Here is a 19,321-nt window from a genome sequence, read left to right on the forward strand (position 1 = left end):
ATTTCCTGTAACTGTGCGTGGACTGGAGTGGCAAATTCTTCCCACTCTGCCTGTGAAATCGACTCGTTTACTGTGTGAACTCTGGCAGCACCACCTGCTTTTTTAGGAGCAGAAGTCTTTCTTTTTCTTTCCCGTATCACCGGGAGCAGACACCAGCCCTCTCAACTGAGAACTGCTGGAAGCCTAAGCTGCTGGCCCCTGCCCAGCTGGGAGTGCTGGAGTTGTGTGTCACTTGTCTGCATTAGGCCATGGTGGTCTAACTCAGGGCTCTTGGCCCACTGATCCTGCTTGAATAGCTACAAGATTCTCTCAGTCTCTCTTTGTGGGGAGCCAGCCTTCCCACCTTGCTGATCAAGGGCGAGTGCAACAGCTCACAAATGGACTTGGCCAAAAGCTGCTGGAGCCAGAGGCAGTTGAGTCATCTCCTCCTGCTCAGCCTGCCAAAGAGATGTGTGCACTGCCCAAGTGCTTTCTGAACTCTGCTCTGAGATCCCAGCCTGAAAGCCTCAGTAATGCTGCTGCTTTTATAAAGCCTGACAGGCAGTAGAGACTCTCTCTTCCCCTCCTCCTCCATGTCCTGGGTTTACCAAGGTATTGACCGTTGGGAGAAAGAACCAGCATGCTGCAAGACACAGGGTTTTGGAAGCCACTGTGAACTTTACCCTACAGAACTCATGCTAGCCCAAAAGGCTGGGTGTGGGCAGGGCAGGAGAGGATCCATTAGGTGGAGGCATGGCTTGAAGCAGTAAATGCTTCAGCCATTTTCAGAGATAATGGTTTTGGGCCAGAGGTGACAGAAGGTGCTGGTGCTACTGACTAGAGAAGGGCAGAGGCTGGAAAAATGCCTGGTGTCTCCAGCTTCCCTGGCAGAAGGATGTCAAGAATCCAAAGTGATGGTGGGTCAGGCCTACAGCCTGGGGCAGAGGTTGGTTTGTGAGAAGCCTTAGAGGTTGGCACAAAACACTTACCTCTAAACTTTGAAGGTTTTCCTCCCCTTTGCCATCTGTTTGTCTTTCTTTCAGTCTTCTGGTGGAGAGCAGCAGAAATGGCTGTTGCTGTCCTGAGGCAGTTCAAGCTATGAGGTTGTGAAACTTCCAGAGTATTGTTTGTTCATTGCACAGCTGTTCAAAATGTTTAATAAAGCTTTATAAACTTTGGTCTATGGCCTCCTGCCCAGCATGATACATTGGCTACTCATTGTGGATGCCTTAGCCCAGCAGTCACGTGTCCCTGCATTGTTCTGTTCCCAGCACAGCAATCCCCAGCAGTCCCCCGCAAGAGGCATAGCCTGTTTGCCCTGTAGCTCCCAGTACTGACTCTTCTTGATTGTTTGGGCAGACTGGGAGCCAGACTGGCAATCCCTAACCAGACTGATCTCACAATCAGAAGCACTCCTGTGTCCTCTGTGTTTCTATACTTACGTGACAGATTCCCCTTTTTCTTGCTGCTTAGGAAATTAAACCCCCGAGCTGTGTCCTGGAAGCCACTAATCCCCAGCAACAGTAAAAGTGTCTGCTGGGTGCCCACGTGGTGTAAGCCCATGCCATGACACCACATCACCCCAGCCTGTCCCTCTGCTCAGGGCAGCCCAGCTGCCACCAGCCATCTAGGGGGACACATGTGCTGCTGTGAGCCCTTGCCCAGCCTTGGCCATGCAGACTATGGGGTCCAACAGCACCCAGGAGCACCTGAGAGTGTTAAAGGGTGTGGAGCTGTGTTGCTGGAGCTGAAACAGGCTTGGCTTTATCCATTCTCTGAAGACCCAGGTCCAAGTTAGAAAGAGTTCAGGGCATATTTATTGTTTACATGATTAAAGAAAAGCATGTGCCACATCAAAAATAGATGTGACAGCTCTGTCACCTGTCAGGCTGAGGGAAGTCCCAGTAGCTGTTACATCAACTCAGGCATAAATAACAAATGGAAAGGAGAGGGGAGGGCACTCATTGCAGGCCATGGCACAGCTGTGCTCTGAGCAACTTGTAAGTTTTAGTGTATTTAAGCTAATGCACTCTGTTCTGTCAAGAGAGCACTTCTGTTGCTCACTAGCCGAGTTGCACTTTACAGCAATTTAAATAAATGCTAGCCACCAAGCCAGACTGTGCTTTGAATGAGAGCAAGGCCTGGCTTTGTATGTGGGGTTCAAGACAAGGTACAGCTGCAGGCTCTTGCCTTGTATGAAACCCAGCTCAAAAAAAGCACTTCAAAAGAGGGAGGCTGCAAGGACAGCTTTCAGTGGGGTAAGAAGCTTCCCACCCCTACTGCAGAGAAGGAGCACTCTTTGATGTGCACACAGCACTCTCCAGCACACTCTCTTACCCTCCCTTAGGGCCTGAGATACCATCTTCATTGTAAAGATAGAAAAGTAAAGCAACTTCGTCATGGTCAGACAGAAAGCCTCGGGCAGAAGGAGGAACCCAACCAAGTCTCACATCCCATGCTAATGCCTGCTTCATCCTTCTCCATAAAGAGACTGTGAAAAACAAGCCTGTGACTGCAGAACAGGTCAAACCCGATGGCTTCTGAGAAGCAGCATCACAGCTTCCCTGCCTGTGCACCACAGATGGGGCTGAGCCTGGGCAGACACAGCCAGAGAGCTCAGCCAGGCATTTGCCAGCTCCGTGGAAAAATGCTCACACGAGATGTCCTGCCCTTCTCTGCCAGAAGAACAGTGGGGTGGCTCTGTCCCTGGGTATGCTGGGGCACCACAGGGTCTCTGTGTGGGGACACGCAGCTGGGCAGCTGCACCAGTGGCTCAAAGCAGTGGGATTTAGAGCACAACCACTCCTGTGCCCGGCCCACTGAGCCTGGACACTGCCCACAAGTGTCACTTGACACTTTGGCATGGAGTGAGTGTCATCACCTTGCTGAATTACAGAGTGTCCATCTGCCTGATGCTCCCTGGATACAGGAACTGGAGCCTTAAGCTGTTCCTTTGTCTCTCCGTATGAGGGAGAGATCATTTTCTTTTCTAGGTCACATAACAGATCAGTGACACAGCAGGGTCAATAAGGGAAAAAAAAACCAAAACAAAAGCCAGCCCAGGTTCCAATCCTTAGAAACAGAGATGCAGCTTGGCTCAGGCAGTCCTTGGACTCGTGAGTAGACCCTTAGGGCCCAGGGGCTTTTCATACTCCTTCTCAACCCTTCTCAGAGAGAGGGAGCATCCCCAGGATGAACAGCTGGAATACCACAAGGCTTTTTTTTTTTTTGAAGCTTTAGATCTGGCTGATATCCATGGCAGTGCATCATCTTAGGGTCTGATCCTTGGCAGTTGAGCTCCCCAGCAGTGCTCGGGGTGCAGGTAGGAATCAGCCTGCTCTCCCAGCATCTGCCTCTCAGCCAGGGATCTTGCTGGGTGATTAGTGCCTCCTGCCTGGATTCTCTTCCTGTTCACCCTGAGACAAGCCCACAACGTGGCCTTACAAACAGCAGCAGCCAGAGGAAAGAGGCTGATCCCATGGAGGAGCCATTAGGGCTGGAAGCACCCACCAGAGGCCTCAGGGAGGCAGCCAAGTCTGGAGGCAGAGTCCCACTGACAATAGCAGCAGACTTGTCCCCTCATGCTGTCACTCAGGCTGGTCCAGCCAATCTCCTGAACCAGGCAGACACAAACATTGCTCAGGGTCACAGTAGCCCTGCCCTGCAGCTTTTCTCTGCCACCAGCTGGTTTCCCAGCCGTGGGAGGTAAGCTACAGTCAGGTAAGGACTCCAGCCCTCCCCCCAGAGCCTGAAGATTACCCCTTGGCAAGAGGGTTTTGCTACTCTTCCAGCAAAGGCAAATCCTCTGGTAGTAGGGCAAGGGAGGACAGATGGCTCAGGTGCCACCCAGACCTGCTGCTGGAGGGGATGAGATCCAAGTGACAACAGGCTGTGTCCTCTGAGTGAGCACATGCTGGCAGCCTCCTGTCCACCCCTTGTTACCAGCGAGTAACAGGCACTGTGGGAGCTCTGGTGGCACTGCCAGCAAAACCTGAGAGCTTGACAAAGGGGGACAGTCCTGCTGTGTACCAACCCTTTAACTACAGCACCCTGCTCCTGCCCCAGGAGACCTTCTGCTGTATTTAGGCTGTGGGAGAGACCCCAGACCCTCAGCACAACTCGGGATTTGCAGCTCAGGGCTGACCCTGTGTACTCAAAAGCATTTATTCTGTGGGAGCCAGGATCCACGTTCCTGGGGAGTGCTACCACTGAGCTTTGGGTAAGTGCAGTGGATGCTCGAGTCAAACAACAACTCATCCTCGCCATTTTAGAGCCCACAGCAAACACAAATGGCACAGCACAGGACCCCTGCCTCCTCACTAGAGCTGCTCAGGGGCAGCCACAGCCCCACCCCAATGCCCTCTTAAGATGTTTCAGCTGCCACCGAGGCTGAGGACAACACAGGGAGAGGAGGATGCAAACAGTGCCATAGGCAGGGCTTGAAAGTTCTGAATCCAATCCCCTCATCCCCTGCACACAAAGCACCTCAGTTCTCTGCACCTCCCCAGAGGTCAGGCTGGACAGCAACACCCTGGCCTCCCCCAGCAACCATCTCCTCATACACAAGCTACACTTCTGTTTTGTGAGGTCTGTTTGTATTTAATTATCAAATAGCAAAGTATTTACATCAACGTTAGAGTTTCAAAGCATCTCCACCCCCCCACCACCCAAAAAGCTGGACCTTTTCAGGTTTTTTTCCAAAGTTGTATTATTATCCAAAAAAAAAAAAAAAAAGCTAAATATTTTACTGAGACACCAAAAAAGGCAAGTGAGGAAGTGAGGGGGGCTGGGGAGAGAGACACAGATCCACACATTCTCTGCATAGTCAGTTGGAGGTCTTACAAAAGACTGTGTAAAAAATGGTAACAGCAGAGGAGAATGACTTGTAGGGTTTTATGGACCCCAGGAAGCCAAAGAGCATCCTTAGGTGCGGGCTCCCCTCTGGAGTTTATTGGCTTAAAAAGTAAATTGGCAGACAGAATGATGGAGGGGAAGCTCTGCATTCCCAGGTCATGCTGGCTGTGGTGGTGAGTCTGGTGACACCTGGTCCCACCACAAGCACCTCACAGAACATGGATGGACACACGGACATGTGGACACACAGCCCCGTGGAGGAGGGCTTCTCTGGGACTGCCTTACTGCCCTCTGCCCTGAAGTGTCCCCAGCACATCTCCTTCACCAGATCTTGCTGAAAGCCTGAGGGAATTCAGCCATCCTGGGGGGCTCCTTGCACCTGCTGCCCTCTGGGAAGAGCCAGAGGCTGCACTGGCCTTCCTGTCCTGCTGCATGCAAGGCCCTGCATGTGCCCAACAAACAAACCTTAGAGCATGTGCTTGCCTTCTCTCTTCCCAGCTTCCAGACCAAATCTGGCTTCTACATGTTACAGCTGTAAAAGGTTTCTCCCAGGGATAGGGATTTGTGTAATTCAGGCAGAGCTATGGCACAAGCCACCCCTTGGAACAGCTACCATGGGACAGGGTATCTGTGGCAGCTGCCCATCCCAAAAGGCTGCAAACATGGGAAGACCCAGAACACTGAGGTTTGGGGAGTCCCTACCCAAATGCAGAAATGCCAACATAGCAAACCTGCTAGGAAAGGAAGTGGGGGAGAAAAGGCTCCAACTCCCAAAATTGTTTTAAAAAAATTCATTATCCAGCTGCTGCTCTTCAAGCTAGCATGTCCTCTCCATACTGCTGAAGAGTCTGTTCAAACTGATTTTAAAAGTTTTACTATTAAAAAAGGAGCCACCAAACAACCAACCATGTACTTGGTTCATAAATAAGTGGTTGGGTCAAACCACACCAGGGCACTGTGGGAGGGAGTGAGTGAGTGAGGCAGTGGCTTGCCTGGGTCCTGCTCTGGTGGAGACCTGGGGCAGGGGTTTTGGCCACATCCTGCCCATGCTTGGCTCCCACCCAGCTTTTGTAGGATACTGGCACCATGGCAGGGGCTGGGGAGGGGTGGGTTGGGTCTGCTGCCTGCAAGGAGGCTGGGCCAGAGGCAAACACCATCCCAAAGGTGATGGGGAGGCACAGAAAGCCTGAGGAGTGAGAGGAGGACACAGCCACTGGCTCCCCTCTCCAGGTCCTTCCCTCCAGCACCCCTGCCCCACAGCATCCCCCAATTCCCCAACCCTTTGTGCTCCAGGAGAGCATCTGAAGACCCCCAGGTCTCTCTGAGCAAGGGTCTCTGGGACCCAGGAGGTGAAGGAGTGAAGCTTTGTGAACCACCATGGTGAAGGCTTTCCAGCAGGGTACAGCCACAGGACAGGGAAAACTGACACATGCAATGAAGTCAAGGTCTGGGACGGTGCAGGGACCACTCAAGGGTTATGTACAAGCAGGTGCTGGGTGGGAGAGGGCAGGGGATGAGCCTTGCCTGCCTACACCAGGGATCAGCCCCACAGGGTGTGTGTGTGAGACAAAGCTGGGCAGGAATACCCACAGCTGAGACATGGCTGAGGCCTTTGGGAGCGAGCAGAGGGGAGATGAGGATGCAAATGTGGCACAGCACTTCCAGATGGGGGATGTGGCTGGGGATGCTGCATGGGACTGCTGCCTGGAAGCTGAGACACAGTGGGTAGAGGGAAGGCAGCTAAAAACACACCAGGTGGACAAAACCATCTGTGAAAGTCGAGTACTTCCTCCAAAACATTCCCACACCCAGAACACTACATGGGCCATGCACCCAAGCACCACAGTGGCACTGGATTTGTGGCAGGGCCAGCCCAGGGGACTCTGCTGGTGGGAAAGCTGGTGGCAGAGCTGGGGAAGGTGGCTGTGGGGGTACTTCCCAAGGGTCTGGCTGGAAGACCTGGAGCATGTGGAGGGACAAAGCACAGCAGGGTGAGGGCTCTGCTGGTATCCCCAGTCCTGCTCCCCAAAGAGGCAAGATGTGTCCCTTGGGGGAACAGACATAGCTGAAGAAGATTTGATCGTGTGCTTGGGTGCTCCAATGGGACAGTGTTGGTCACCAGAGCCTGGAGCTGTCACATTTCAGAGTCGCAGAACCCACCAGCCCTTAAGGTTATGGTGAGGCCAGAGGGACCACCAGAGTTCTGCTCTCATCCCATGCCACCACCACCACCCTGGCACATCACCCCATTCAAGCCAGCCTGGAATTGCGACATCCCTGTGGCAAAACATCTCTGCCAGCACCCTTGGGAGAGTGGGACCCAAGAGGAAGATAGTGGGGAGGGTGAAGGGGCAGGGAAATTTGTGCTGATTTAGAGAGGGGTTGCAGGAGACTGGGACCGTGTGTCTGAGGTGGGGTGATGCTGTCCCTCAAATCCTCCTGGCTCACCCCACAGCTGTGAGGGGGAAAGTCTCCCAAAACCCAAGTCTCTTGGCAGGAGATGCTCTGCTTGCCCTCCTGAGCTGGCTCTGTTGGTGCCCACAGGCTCCTCTCGCCAGCAGAACAGCGCCGCTTCGTTAAACACAGGCCACGAGTCTTAATGAGCGATGGGGGAACCCAGGGGCTCCCCTGGCTGCATCTGGACACAGTGCCCTGTCCTGCTCCAGGGCTGCTCCACAAACACAGCCCCTCGCTGGGGAGGCCAACCCTCGGCGCCCCGCGCTGGGGACAGCAGTGTCCCTGGTGCCAGGAGGAGCCCCGTGTCTATAGGTTCTCTCCAGGCTGGTACTGGGGCTCTGTTGAGGTGAAGTAGTCCTCCAGGAAAGCCTGCAGGTACTCGAAGGTGGGTCTCTCCTCCGGGTCCTTCCGCCAGCACTGGCACATGAGGTCATGCAGGGACTCGGGGCACTCGGGCGGGCAGGGCATACGGTACCCCCGCTCCACCTGGTCCAGCACCTCCCTGTTCACCATCCCTGTGTGCAGCCAGAGGAGACATGGCACTGGTCAGAGCCAGGCCTGCACCCTGCCTGCCCCTGAGCGCAGCCAGGCCTGCACCCTGCCTGCCCCTGAGGGACACCAAGGGTGCTGTGCCAGGACCTGCCTTAGGGGCAATCCCTGTGACCCAGGGAGAGAAGAACCCCAGGCCTAGCAGCACTTGGTCCTGTCACCAGACGAGAGTGGGACAGGGTGGCTGGGATGCTGCATCCTGGCCAATATCTGCTCACCCCATGGGGCAGAATCCAACCTGGGAAGAGGCAGCTCAGGGGCAAGCACTGGGCACGGACAGCTGGTGTTGGGCACCACAAAGGGGACAGGGCCTCTGCCAGCAAGTGCCAGCCCTCACCTGGGTATGGCACTCTGCCCTTGGTGGTCAGCTCGGTCAGGAGGATGCCAAAGGACCAGACGTCTGACTTGATGGTAAACCTGCCGTACAGAGCTGCTTCAGGGGCCGTCCACTTGATGGGGAACTTTGCACCTGGATGGAGAGGCAGGGTGAGGGGGTGCCTCCAGGGCCCCCGTGCTGGCTCCAGGCAAACACACCGTGGGACCAGTGGCCATTGCTCTGGTGCCAGCAGCCCTGGGCACGCACCTTGCCGAGCCGTGTACTCGTTGTCCTCGATGAGTCGTGCCAAGCCAAAATCAGCCACTTTGCACACCAGGTTCTCCCCCACCAGGATGTTGGCTGCCCGTAGGTCCCGGTGGACGTAGTTCATCCTCTCCACGTAGGCCATGCCTGAGGCAATCTGTGGGGAGCAGCACGTGGGGCACTGTGGCTGACAGGATGACACGAGGGTCCCCAGGGAGAGCCTGGCACCACTGAGGGGAACAGCCTGCAGTGGGATCCAGCTGAGGTGTGGGGAACATCAGCTGCTCAAGAAATGCCATGCAGACTTGGGTTTGCTGGCCAGGGAGAGCTGGCAGCAACAGGAATGGGCAAAATGATGGTCCAGGAGTGCAACCCTGCTCTGGGCTGAGACCCAACAGTGGCACCCACCCAAGCGAGGCTGCAGAGCACCCCACTGCCCGACCAGTGACAGCCACCACAGCCCAGTGAGGGGCTCAGGCAGCCAGTGCCCCCACAAGGAATGAGGGAGGCCCAGGGATGTGCAAACCCACCTGAGCAGCCATATCCACGAGCTGGGGCAGCCGCAGGTACTTGCCCATCTCACCCTTCAGGAAGTCCAGGAGGCTCCCTGTGAGGAAGACCATGGTGAGAGCAGTCCAGAGGAGCAGGGCCCCTCAGCTGTCCCTTCAGTGTCCCTCCCCTGCTCACCCTTGCTCATGTACTCAGTGACAATGTAAATGGGCTCCTCTGACACCACAGCGTAGAGCTGAACCAGCTTCTCGTGCCGGAGCTTCTTCATCACCTGGGCCTCCTGCAGGAAGGCCTCTGGGGACATGGTGCCAGGCTTCAGTGTCTTGATGGCCACCCGGGTGGTGCCATTCCAGGTCCCTGTGGCACAGGACACGCTGCTCAGGACACACGTACGGGGCAGGGGGCTGTGTCCCTCCCCTGCTCCCCACCCCACCACCAGCTCCAGGCATCTGCCAATGGCTGGGGACAGGATGCAGAGGGTGACACGGAGGGGACAGCAGGGTGAGAATGGTCCTTACCCATCCACACCTCTCCGAAGCAGCCCTGTCCCAGCTTGACCTCCAGCCGCAGCGACTCCCGGGGGATTTCCCAGGCATCCTTGGCAAGGCCTTGGGTCTGGGGCTTGGACGTGGGGCAGATGTTGGTGAGACGGTGGCACAGGCCATCAGCATGTTCTGGCATGGGAAGGGACAGCAGCAGGGTGACACGTGGGTACTTAGGCATGCAATGTCTTTAGTCACAACTTTCCTGTGAACACCCTGGGGACCCAAACCCTCACCCTCTGCCCTGAACCCCAGCTTTTCACCACAGTCCCACACAGCTGCTTTGGTGTCCCCTGGTGCAGCAGTGACTTCCCAGCAGCACCCACCCTGCAGCAAGGGCAGAGACAGCACCCAGGGTGCCCCCCAGAGCCCAGGGGACCCACATGGCTACCCACTGGAGTAGTAGGCCACCAGCTGCTGCAGGCTGTTGAACTGGGTGCGGGAGGTGATGTAGAAGCCGCCGCTGTCCAGCTTGCGGATCTTGTAGTGCTTCACGTTGAGCCCCTTGGCATTGTCAAAGTCAGACACAGAGAGGCAGTAGGCACCTGTGGGCACGACAGAGGGGCTGCAGGGGATGTGCCAGGGGTGGCTGCTCCCCATGGGGTCCCACTGCAGGGCTGGGCATGGAGGTGCTGCCTTCACCCAAAAGCACAGGACGGGGAGCAGCTCCTGGCTGCACCAGCTGGCACCAGGTGCCAGAGAGGAATGGCACATATCCCCCAGCTACAGCCATGCCACACCATCATAGCCTCCAGCTGCCCTCTGCTTGCACAGCAGCTCTGCCAGCAGCCATCCTATGCGATGTGCTAACAAGGGGAGAGGAGCAGGCAGAGCCAGGCTGGGGGGAGCTGCTGACCAACAACTCCTCAGTGTCTCAGAGAGGAGCTAAGGGGCTGGTGGGCACAGTTCCCTCCTGCACAAGTCCCACCATAGGCATTGCTTCTGGAGCCTGGCTCTACTCTGCCCACAAGAGAACAAAGTGCTGGTGCTGGGGCCACAGATAGCAGAGGGCAAGATGTATTCTGCTGCTTGAAGAAGCTGTTTCCATCAGAATAAAACAAATAGTGATAAGTTCAAGGCATAAAAACCAGAAAGGAATATCAAGGAGCTTTTCCCAAAGGTGCATTTGGAGCCAAACTAAACCAGGTAAGAAGCATCCTCAGGCAGTGAAACCTCAAAGATCACAACTTGCACTTTCAGAAGTGTCAGACTTGAAAGGACTAAAGTTCATCATTCCCTCAACCTGGCTGCCCAGGAAGCACGTGTTCAAAATTTTGTCACTATACAGAGATCAGGAGAAAACAAAAAAAAACCATCTAGTTGGGGGTGTACAAAAACCCAGCCAAATAAACCAACAACAAAAAAACAAAACAGGAAAAGAGACCATCCTGCCTGGTGGTCTTGCCCGAGTTGGTGAGACCTCTGGCTTCTACCTTGCCATGAGCTGAACCACCTCTGAGAAGGGCACTCATTGGGTGGGCAGTGGTGGGAGAGAAGTGCCACATCCCTTCAGTCCACGGGCTCAGTGGTGTTACAGTGCCTTTGGCACAGGCACGTCACTGGTGATGTGATGGCCATGTCAGCATTGGCTCCCTGGAGACCAGCCCCAGCAGGAGCCACTGAGGGGACTCAGGGTACCCTCACACCCCCCAGAGAGGGTCTCGTCCAGGCCAGCAACCCCCCAGCCCTGCTCACCTTTCGTGGTCTCGCTCTCCCGCACCAGGAAGGTCCCTCGGGGGTTTTCGGGGTTGAGCAGCAGCCGCTCGGACTCCCGGCGAGTGATCTTCCCAAAGTACCACCTGCAGGACAAAGGCAGGGGCTCAGCCCCTGGCACTACCCCCCTCCACTGCCTGCCCAAGCAGGGGGCTCAGCCCTGGCCCACCCACTGCAGGTTTGGGAGAGCAGGGGCTGTGTCTGGGCTAGGGCACCTCAGTGTGTGTCACATCCCCATACAGCCTGGGCTGGGCATTGCCTCCCTGCCAGAGGGGCTGGAACCTTCCTGCCACACCTTCAACTAGACCAGGTTTCTCAAAGCCCCATCCAAATTGGCCTTGAACACTGCCAGGGATGGGGCAGCCACACTGGGCAACCTGTGCCAGTGGCTCACCATCCACCAGGTAAAGAATTTTTTCTTAACATCTAATCTAAATCTCTCCTCTTTTAGTTTAAAAACATTCCCCCTTGTCCTTTCACAGGCCTCTCTGCCCATGTAAAACACCTCTCTCTTTTTTTGGAATCCCCTTTAAGTGCTGGAAGGCTGCAACGAGATCTCCCTGGAGCCTTGTCTTCTCCAGGCTCTCCACAAAAACCAGAGCAAAAGCATCCACAGCCCTGCTATGCCACCACTCACCCCTCCACCATGCAAGCATGCTGCAGCACTGCACTATGGCCTTAAAGAGAGGCTGGTTTGCATATTCACAGGGGAAAACTAACAAAAAGGAAAAACCCAGAGGGCTTGGAGGCTTCTCCCAGGAGCAGGGCAGGGGTTGAGGGGGAGTGCTCAGGGTGTGTTTGCTATCACTTGTCTATTAACTGTCTAAAAGATGGCAATTACTCTTCAGCCTGGATGGAGTCTGAGGGCGCGACATAGTTACTGGGGATGTAGCCCGTCTGTCCTGTAGTGAGGGAATGAGCCAGCCACCAGTCACCTTCCCTGCAAGAGAACCAAAACACACTCAGTGTGGAGCCAGGAGCCCCCCAGCCAGCCCCTCACCCGCCCACAGGCAGCGGGGCAGGATGAGCCAGCACTGGGAAAGGTGCAGCCCCACAGCCCAGCCCCACAGCCAGACCCCAGCCAGGAGAGCTCCTGCTGCCAGCCCCTGGCTCTGTGTGTGTGAGCTCTCACTCCTGGGGCCACCCATCCACATATGGAATGCTTTAAACCCGAATCAGGCAAGGCAGCCAGCAAGCCAAAACACCTTTAGAGCCACCTGAATGGGAAGGGTATCTGGCTGGAGGCTGGGGGGCACCGGGGGTCCTGGCAGCAGGGAGCAGCAGGCAAGGGGAGGGACAGGAAACATGGAGCAGCGACAGAATGATGGCAGCAATTGAAAAAGGAACCAGGAAAACCCAAGGGAGTTAGTTAAACACAGGCTGCAGAAAAGCAGCAGGACAGGGCTGAGGTTTTGTGGTCTGTGGTGTCCAGCCTGGATGCAGTGGGATGTGTCCAGCCCGGGTGTCCCATTCACAGCCCCTGCAGGGCTGCAGCCCGACCCTGAGCCTCCTGCTGCCCCAGCCAGGGCTGTGCCTGCACAGCCACGAGTGAGGCTCCTTGTCCCCAAAAACCTGCAGCTGAGCCCCAGCCAGCCCTCCTGCCCCGGGCACAGTGGCCCCAGGCATGTCCCCAGGAGCTGGAGGGTGCTCTGCCCTCCTTCCCAGAGCTCCTGCTCCGGACGGGGCTGCAAAGGACAACAAATAGAGAACAACAAGAGCACGGCAGGAGGCAGCTTCCCCTTCCTGTGGACAGCAGGGCTTTTCCTCCCACCACCTGCATCTTCTTGCCCATCAAAGACAGCCTCTGAATTCATCCTGACCACAAGGGAGACGAGGCTACGGGAAAAGTGCAGATTCGTGGGAACAGCCCCGTAAGGATACAAGAACTTGGCAGGACAACCTCCACAAACAAGCTACAGAAAAACAGCAATAACCTCAGCCACCACTACAAGGATCACCAGACCACATCCAGACCCATCCCTGACCCTGCAGACATGTAAACCTCCATCCTTGCTTCAGACTCACCAGCTGCTTGTGACCTGTGCTTTTCCCAGCTAAACCAGCGATGCTTCAAAGCACTGGGATAACCCAGACTTGGTCCCCAGCTCCCCATGATGGTGTCACTTCGTGGGGATGGTGGGGACCTTCCAGGCATCTCTTCCTACTCACAGAGCTGGGCTCTGCCCCTGGAACAGCCTCACAGCAGCCCTGGATGACATTTTAGCTTCTTCCAGCCCCAGTACACCTCACTGTGCTCCTCAGCCAGGGCTGTTGCCCCAGTCATCTTTACTGAGGTGGCTCTGAAGGGGACAGGAGGCTGGTTGGGCTCCTTTCCCACAGGACCATAGTAAACATCTGCTTGAAAAATGCCCAGCTTTTGACTTGTGGCTTTATTCCAGCTCGGGCTGCAAGGCTGCAAGCTGGGAATTCAGCAAAACAAACTATTCCAAAAATGTCTCAGTGGGGAAAAAAATAATAATCATCATCATCAAAACAAAGCATTTCAACAATTCCCTGCACAATCTTACCCAAAATATCCCACCACATCCCAGCTGGCTGCCTGTTGGCTGGGAGGAGACTTCTTCCCACTGGAAGTGGTACCACAAGAGCCCTTCTGCACTGGGTGGATTGGTAGGATGACCCAGAGCAGGGTGAGTGATGTGGAGGCTTCTCATCTCACCCTGAGCAACCCCAGCCCGGTCAGGACAGCCAAAATCTGGTGCCACCCTGCAAAGCCACCCTGGCCACTGTGCCCAGCACCTGCCAGCCCTTCCTGGAATGACCCCAAGTCCCCTCCCTGCAGCTCCAGGGCACTCCCTGTCCTGCCAGGGAGACCAGAGGAAGGGGACATCACACATCTGTCTGTGGCTGTCCCCAAAGTGCAGCAGCCCGAGCTGTTCCCAGACTGTGTGAGCATCTCTGGGAGGTCACTGAGAAGAGTGATTCACCCCTGAGCACTGAACAAACTCCCAGCTTCCTCCACCACCTCTCTCCCTGTGGACATCTCACCCACACAGGAACTGGGAAGGTTGGCAGCTACATCCTGTACCCTCCACCAAAGGACCGTGTCACCAAAAAAAGTCCTTTTGGTCCCCAGGGTGCTGCAGAGCCCATCACAGACTGAGCCTTCCCCGTGACTGAGCCTTTGACAAATAGCAGTAAAGGGAAAAAAAGTGTGGAAACCCCAGAACTGATAAAATGTGAAAAGAAAAACCCCTCATAAATGGGCCTGATCTGGACCCTCATGGGCAGAGCTCACTTTGCAACAGCCAGAGAGCAGAACTCAAGCATGGGGCTCACACACTGCTGAGACTGAAAGTAAGAAGCACCAAAATTCCCAAATTCAGGCTTTTCCTGCAATGTTGAAATGCTGCACATCCCAGACTTCATAGATGAAACAAATCACCATTAATAAACAGCACTGGAACAACGAGAACAAGGATCAGATTGAAAACATGTTTGTGCCACACTGCCCAAGCACTGCAGGAGAAATCTCACTCCTGGGATGTTCCCTCGTCTTTCCACCCTTTGACTTTGCTCTTTTGAGTGCCCAGGAGCTGCAGACCCTCAGGACCCTGTGTCAGCTCCATAGCTGGGGACACTGGGGACATTGGCTCTGCCAGCCAACCTCTGGACTCTGTGTGCCTCCTGTCAGGACAGAGCACACATGGGGTTAATACAGGATCATTTTTAGGAGCATCTTCCAGCTGGCCATGCTGCCCTGCACGTGATGGATGTGCTGTGGTGACCAGGATGGGGAGCAAACCAGGGGGTCAGACCCCTGAGGAAATACTTGAATCACCAGAGCCACTAACGAAATATAAAAGTAAAATGAAAAAATGCAAAAGAAAAATGCAAAGGGCAGGGGGGAGTGAAGAGCCAGCTGGAAAGAGAGTGCAGAGGGGAGCCACACATGGACAAGGAAAGGGGATGGGTTCAGAGCTCTCAGGTGCAGACACAGCTCTGGATGGAACATTACCCCAGCATGGGAAGGGACTCCCTGCTCAGTTCTGCTCAAAGAGGACAAATGCAGCCAACCACAAAACCATCTGGAAACCATCTCCTCCCAGCCCTGCTCCATCCAACCTGCCCTCAAGTGGGCAGCAGACAGGCTTTGATCATTTAGCTCATTTATAATAACAGTAAGAATGTGCAGTACGCACCTGAAGTAGTCCCACGACAGCATGGAGGGAGAGAAAGAAGAGTCAAGAGAGAAGCTGAGACCAGAGACAGCACACAAGCACAGGGAAAAGCACCCATGAAGCTCAGGGAGGTGTCCAGGCCAAGAAGAGGCAGCTGAGCATGGATGGGGACAGGACTGGTCAGAACTGTGTTGGAGGGCACAGAATGACTCTGTGGTGGCACAGAATGGCCAGCAAACAGAGGACATGGCTTGGTGACAAGGCTGTGAGGCCACAGTGACCAGCAGCAGGGTGAGGAGGATGAGGAAGCAGGCAAATGACTGCTTTCAGTGTCAGTGTCCTTGGACAAGTCACTGTGTCCGTGTGCATTTTGTCACATCCCTCTGAGCACCCATCCCTGGGACAGCTGGTCCTGCCAGGCTGTGCTGGGGGTTCCACAGGAGGGACAGAGGTGACAGCTCACCCCGTGGGCTTGGCTGCAGGGACACTCACGTGTTGTTGACGATTTGCAGGCGCTCTCCTTTCTTGAAGGACAGGTCTGTTTCCGTGCGGGACTCGTAGTCGTAGAGGGCTACGAAGGTGGTGACTCCCCCTGTGACAAAGAGCACTCAGGAGGGGCACAGCCACAGGGACACTCCCTCCCACCATCCTCCCACGGGCTGATAACACAGATCTACTTCTCCCCCAAGCCCAGAGTCCCTCAAAAACCCCAAACCCCAAGAAGCTGGACACAAACCTATAGGAATGTGCCCCCTGTTGACGGAGTGACAAAAATATTCTTTGTCCCCTTAAAAAGGAAATAAGCCCCGAAGTTTCACTCCTCAATTAGGTGAAAAGACATCTCATAGGACTTGGGGGACTTCACCTCAAACTTAAGGATAGCTAATTGGACAGAAGCCAAAAAGTCCCACCTGAGCAATTTAATAGAAAAAGAAGAGAACAAAGAAACTAATGGCTTTTGTGAGGTGTTTTACCAGGGGCAAAGACCTTCTGCACCTGGCTTGGCTTTTCTCTGTAAAGAGTTTTGTTAACAAAAACCTTTTTGTTTCCAACACTACCACAGAAGCCATCCTGCTGATTTTATGCCTTCTAAGGTAGCTGAGCCGGCTCGAGGAGACCCCACATTTCACAAACCCACCAGGACCCCACCCTGGCGAGCCCCAGCCCCACGGACCAGCCAGCGCCCCGGCGCGCTGCGGCGAGGTGACGGTGTCAGAGGTGTTGAAGCCCCCAAAGAGCTTGGATTCAGCAGCCATGGTGCCGAAGGAGCGGCTGGGGGTGCGGTGGGCGTCGGGAGCAGCCGCCTTGCTGGGTGTCTGCGAGGCTGGGAAACCCCCATGGTGCGTGTTCTCTGTGGGCTCCAGGCTGCGCCGCCGCTGGCTGGGGTCTTTGGGCTTGCTCTTGCTGCTCCCCATGGTCCCGGGCTGGAGGACACACAGAGGGCTTCTATTATTATTATTATTATTATTATCATCATTGTCATTGCTATTATTATTGTAATTATTATTGTTAAGAAGAAGAAGTTGTTTCCCAGGGCTCAAGTGACAGATGCCCGCCCACCAGGAAACAAAACAACCTCTGGAGTCAGTTCAAGCAGCAGCTGCTGGGCAGTCTGGCCATGCTGCCCTTGCCCTGGGATACCATTGCCCCTCATTAGCATGGAGACATCTCCTGTGTGGCTGCAGCAGGCAGTGAAACTGCCAGGACATGCTTTGGGAGCAGAGGGAAGCATGCTGAGCCATGGGAGTGCACAGCAAAGATGCTGAGTGTGGAATCTGGACCTGTGCTGAGACTGTGGCACCTCTGGGGCCAGGCACCTGCCATGGGACACAGCTCAGTCCCCACGTGTTTCCTCCTACACACGAGTTTCTACCAGGATGGGGATTTAAGTACTGAAGACAGACCTTTGAAGTCCAAAGCATGCAGCCAACAGGATAAAAGTTTAAATCAGGAGCAGTTTCAGGCAGTTTGCAGCTAAGGACCAAGGGATCTCGCTTTTATATATAGTGAAATAGTTTATATATAGCCTTCCTTTCCACTCAAGACCACACTCTATAAATACCTTCAAGGTAATGACATAAATGAAGGCAGGGAATTATTTGCAGTCTCTAAAGATGGCAGGATACCCAACAGTGTCCTGAAGCTATGGCAGGAAATATTTAGGCTAGATCAAGCATGGCAGGAGGGAAAAGGGAGGTGGAGACAAGCAGGGAGGAGAGCATCTCTGATAAGAAAACAAGCAGGGAAGCAGCAGAGGAGGCAGCTGCTGCCCACAGGGTGCAGACCTGGATGCAGTGAGGCTTTGGGAGGGCTCAGCCTCGTCCAGCAGAGGGTTTTGAGCCCAGCTTTGGAGAGAAGCTCAGGTTGAGCCCCCCAGAGCCACAGGCAGCCCCAGCAGCCTGCACAGCCCCTCTGTCACTGGGGCAAAGCCTTGGCTCTTGCTGTGGGAAAGCTGAGGGGTGCCAGGCACAAGCTGCTCCCTGTCCCCCTCAGCTCCCCTCCCACAGCAAGGGCTTTGACTGACGATGAGGGCTTATTTCCCAAAAGACACAATTTCCATCTACTGCTTTCCAGCTCCCACACTGCACAGAGGACCAGCAGTGTCCTTGTGTGACCCATGCCGGCAGGCTCAGCTCCTGCCGTGGTTTGGGAAATGTAATAAACTGATTTTGTTTTGTGCTGGGTATGACTCCAGCAGCCACTCCAGTGGGCAGCAGAGCTGTCCTTCCTCCTGTGGGGGCAGGTGATGAGGAGGGACCATGCCTCTATCTGCCACAAGACTCAGTCCACCCATATCTGTGCCAGGCTTTGGGGGTCTCAGAGCAAATAAGGATCAAATAAAAGCTTTGGAGTTGCAAATGGTCACTTCTGGCAACCCAGAGGCAGATCCTGCAGCCAAGGGGAAGGAGTTTGTCCCATAAATGCACTTTAAAAGCTTGTTGCAGTAGGGGAGAGCAACACCTGAGGAGTGATGACAAGGAGCCCCCACCTCCCTGTCCCCAGCCAGCCCCTTGCTCACCTCTGCCCGGGGCTCTGGCACCCGCTGGGGCTCCCAGGATGCCAGTGGCAGTGCAGGGAGAAAAGTGGGAGCATGGCAGGGCTGTGACCATGTGGCTTGTGACTCCCCACGGGACAGTGAGCCAGAGTAGAGCTGCTCAGAGTTTCCCCTGCAAGCAGCACTTCCCCAGGCAGGAAAACACCCCAGCCAGGGTGGTGGATTTAGCAGCACTCTGGGGACACAAATGTCCCCCAAGCACATTTTCTGAGCCTGGGTCAGAAAATTATTTATCAGAGTGCTGAGGAAATCAAGGTATAAAACAGTCAATATGCACAGAGATTAGATAGAAGCAGAGCACACAGAGGGGACAGGGACTTCCCTAAAACAGGGGGGTCCTCATCTTCACAGCTGTGAGCCTGTGGGCACAGCATGTGCAACTTCCAGGCATGTCCTGGCCAGGAACACCATGAACTGTGAGTTCAGCCCTTCTCACACAGCAGTCTGGGCAGGGAGAGCTCCCACCCTACGCTGGGTGCTGACCCTCCCAGGCAAGGGCTCTGCTGGATGTGCTGGTCACTGGGACATGATGCTCTGGCAGGGCTTTGGCTGCAAGAGCCACAGATGGAGGAGGAGGAGGCACGAGCCCACAGCTCTCTGGGAAGGGGCTGCAGAGCCCCACTCCAAGCTCTCCTGCTGCTTTGCATCTGAATACCTACACACACTGCCTTCAATCTGGCCAGTGCAAAATACAGGCTGGCAACCCCAAACTGTGCCCAGGGGCACTGGCAGCCTTGTGCCATCCCCACTCTGAGTCCCAGGTAACTCAGCCTGCACGACCATGTGGCTTTATGGCTTTAGCCCTGTGGCTCTCCACCTGTTCCCAGGGAGGAGAGGGGCCAGAGAAAACCCTTGCAGCTCCCACACCCCCTTGGCAGCTGGAAAGGAAAGGGTGCAGATTCCCCTAGGAGAATGCAGGGTTGTGCAAGAGCCTGGCAAA

General features: G+C 55.1%; 1 protein-coding gene across 2 annotated transcripts in view; it reads right to left on the bottom strand.

Moving 5' to 3' along the window:
* Positions 1-4,555: 4,555 nt before the first annotated feature.
* SRC (SRC proto-oncogene, non-receptor tyrosine kinase) overlaps positions 4,556-19,321 on the bottom strand; it is a 16,017-nt gene continuing 1,251 nt past the window's right edge. Inside the window, exons 2-13 of one of the 2 annotated variants that reach the window (XM_031057950.1) lie at positions 16,745-16,750; positions 16,501-16,668; positions 15,819-15,918; positions 12,026-12,124; positions 11,167-11,270; positions 9,867-10,016; positions 9,448-9,603; positions 9,107-9,286; positions 8,950-9,026; positions 8,423-8,576; positions 8,177-8,308; positions 4,556-7,805 (exon numbers count right to left, since the gene is read on the bottom strand). In XM_031057950.1, the coding sequence (XP_030913810.1) occupies positions 7,597-7,805; positions 8,177-8,308; positions 8,423-8,576; positions 8,950-9,026; positions 9,107-9,286; positions 9,448-9,603; positions 9,867-10,016; positions 11,167-11,270; positions 12,026-12,124; positions 15,819-15,918; positions 16,501-16,582 (1,443 nt within the window). In that variant the 5' untranslated portion in view covers positions 16,583-16,668; positions 16,745-16,750 and the 3' untranslated portion in view covers positions 4,556-7,596. Of the gene's footprint in view, positions 7,806-8,176; positions 8,309-8,422; positions 8,577-8,949; positions 9,027-9,106; positions 9,287-9,447; positions 9,604-9,866; positions 10,017-11,166; positions 11,271-12,025; positions 12,125-15,818; positions 15,919-16,500; positions 16,751-19,321 lie in introns of both variants that reach the window. The other variant, XM_005422241.3, reaches the window with a different exon arrangement.

This window comes from Geospiza fortis, unplaced genomic scaffold (assembly GCF_000277835.1).
Source record: "Geospiza fortis unplaced genomic scaffold, GeoFor_1.0 scaffold188, whole genome shotgun sequence".
NCBI classification, from domain to species: Eukaryota; Metazoa; Chordata; class Aves; order Passeriformes; family Thraupidae; genus Geospiza; species Geospiza fortis.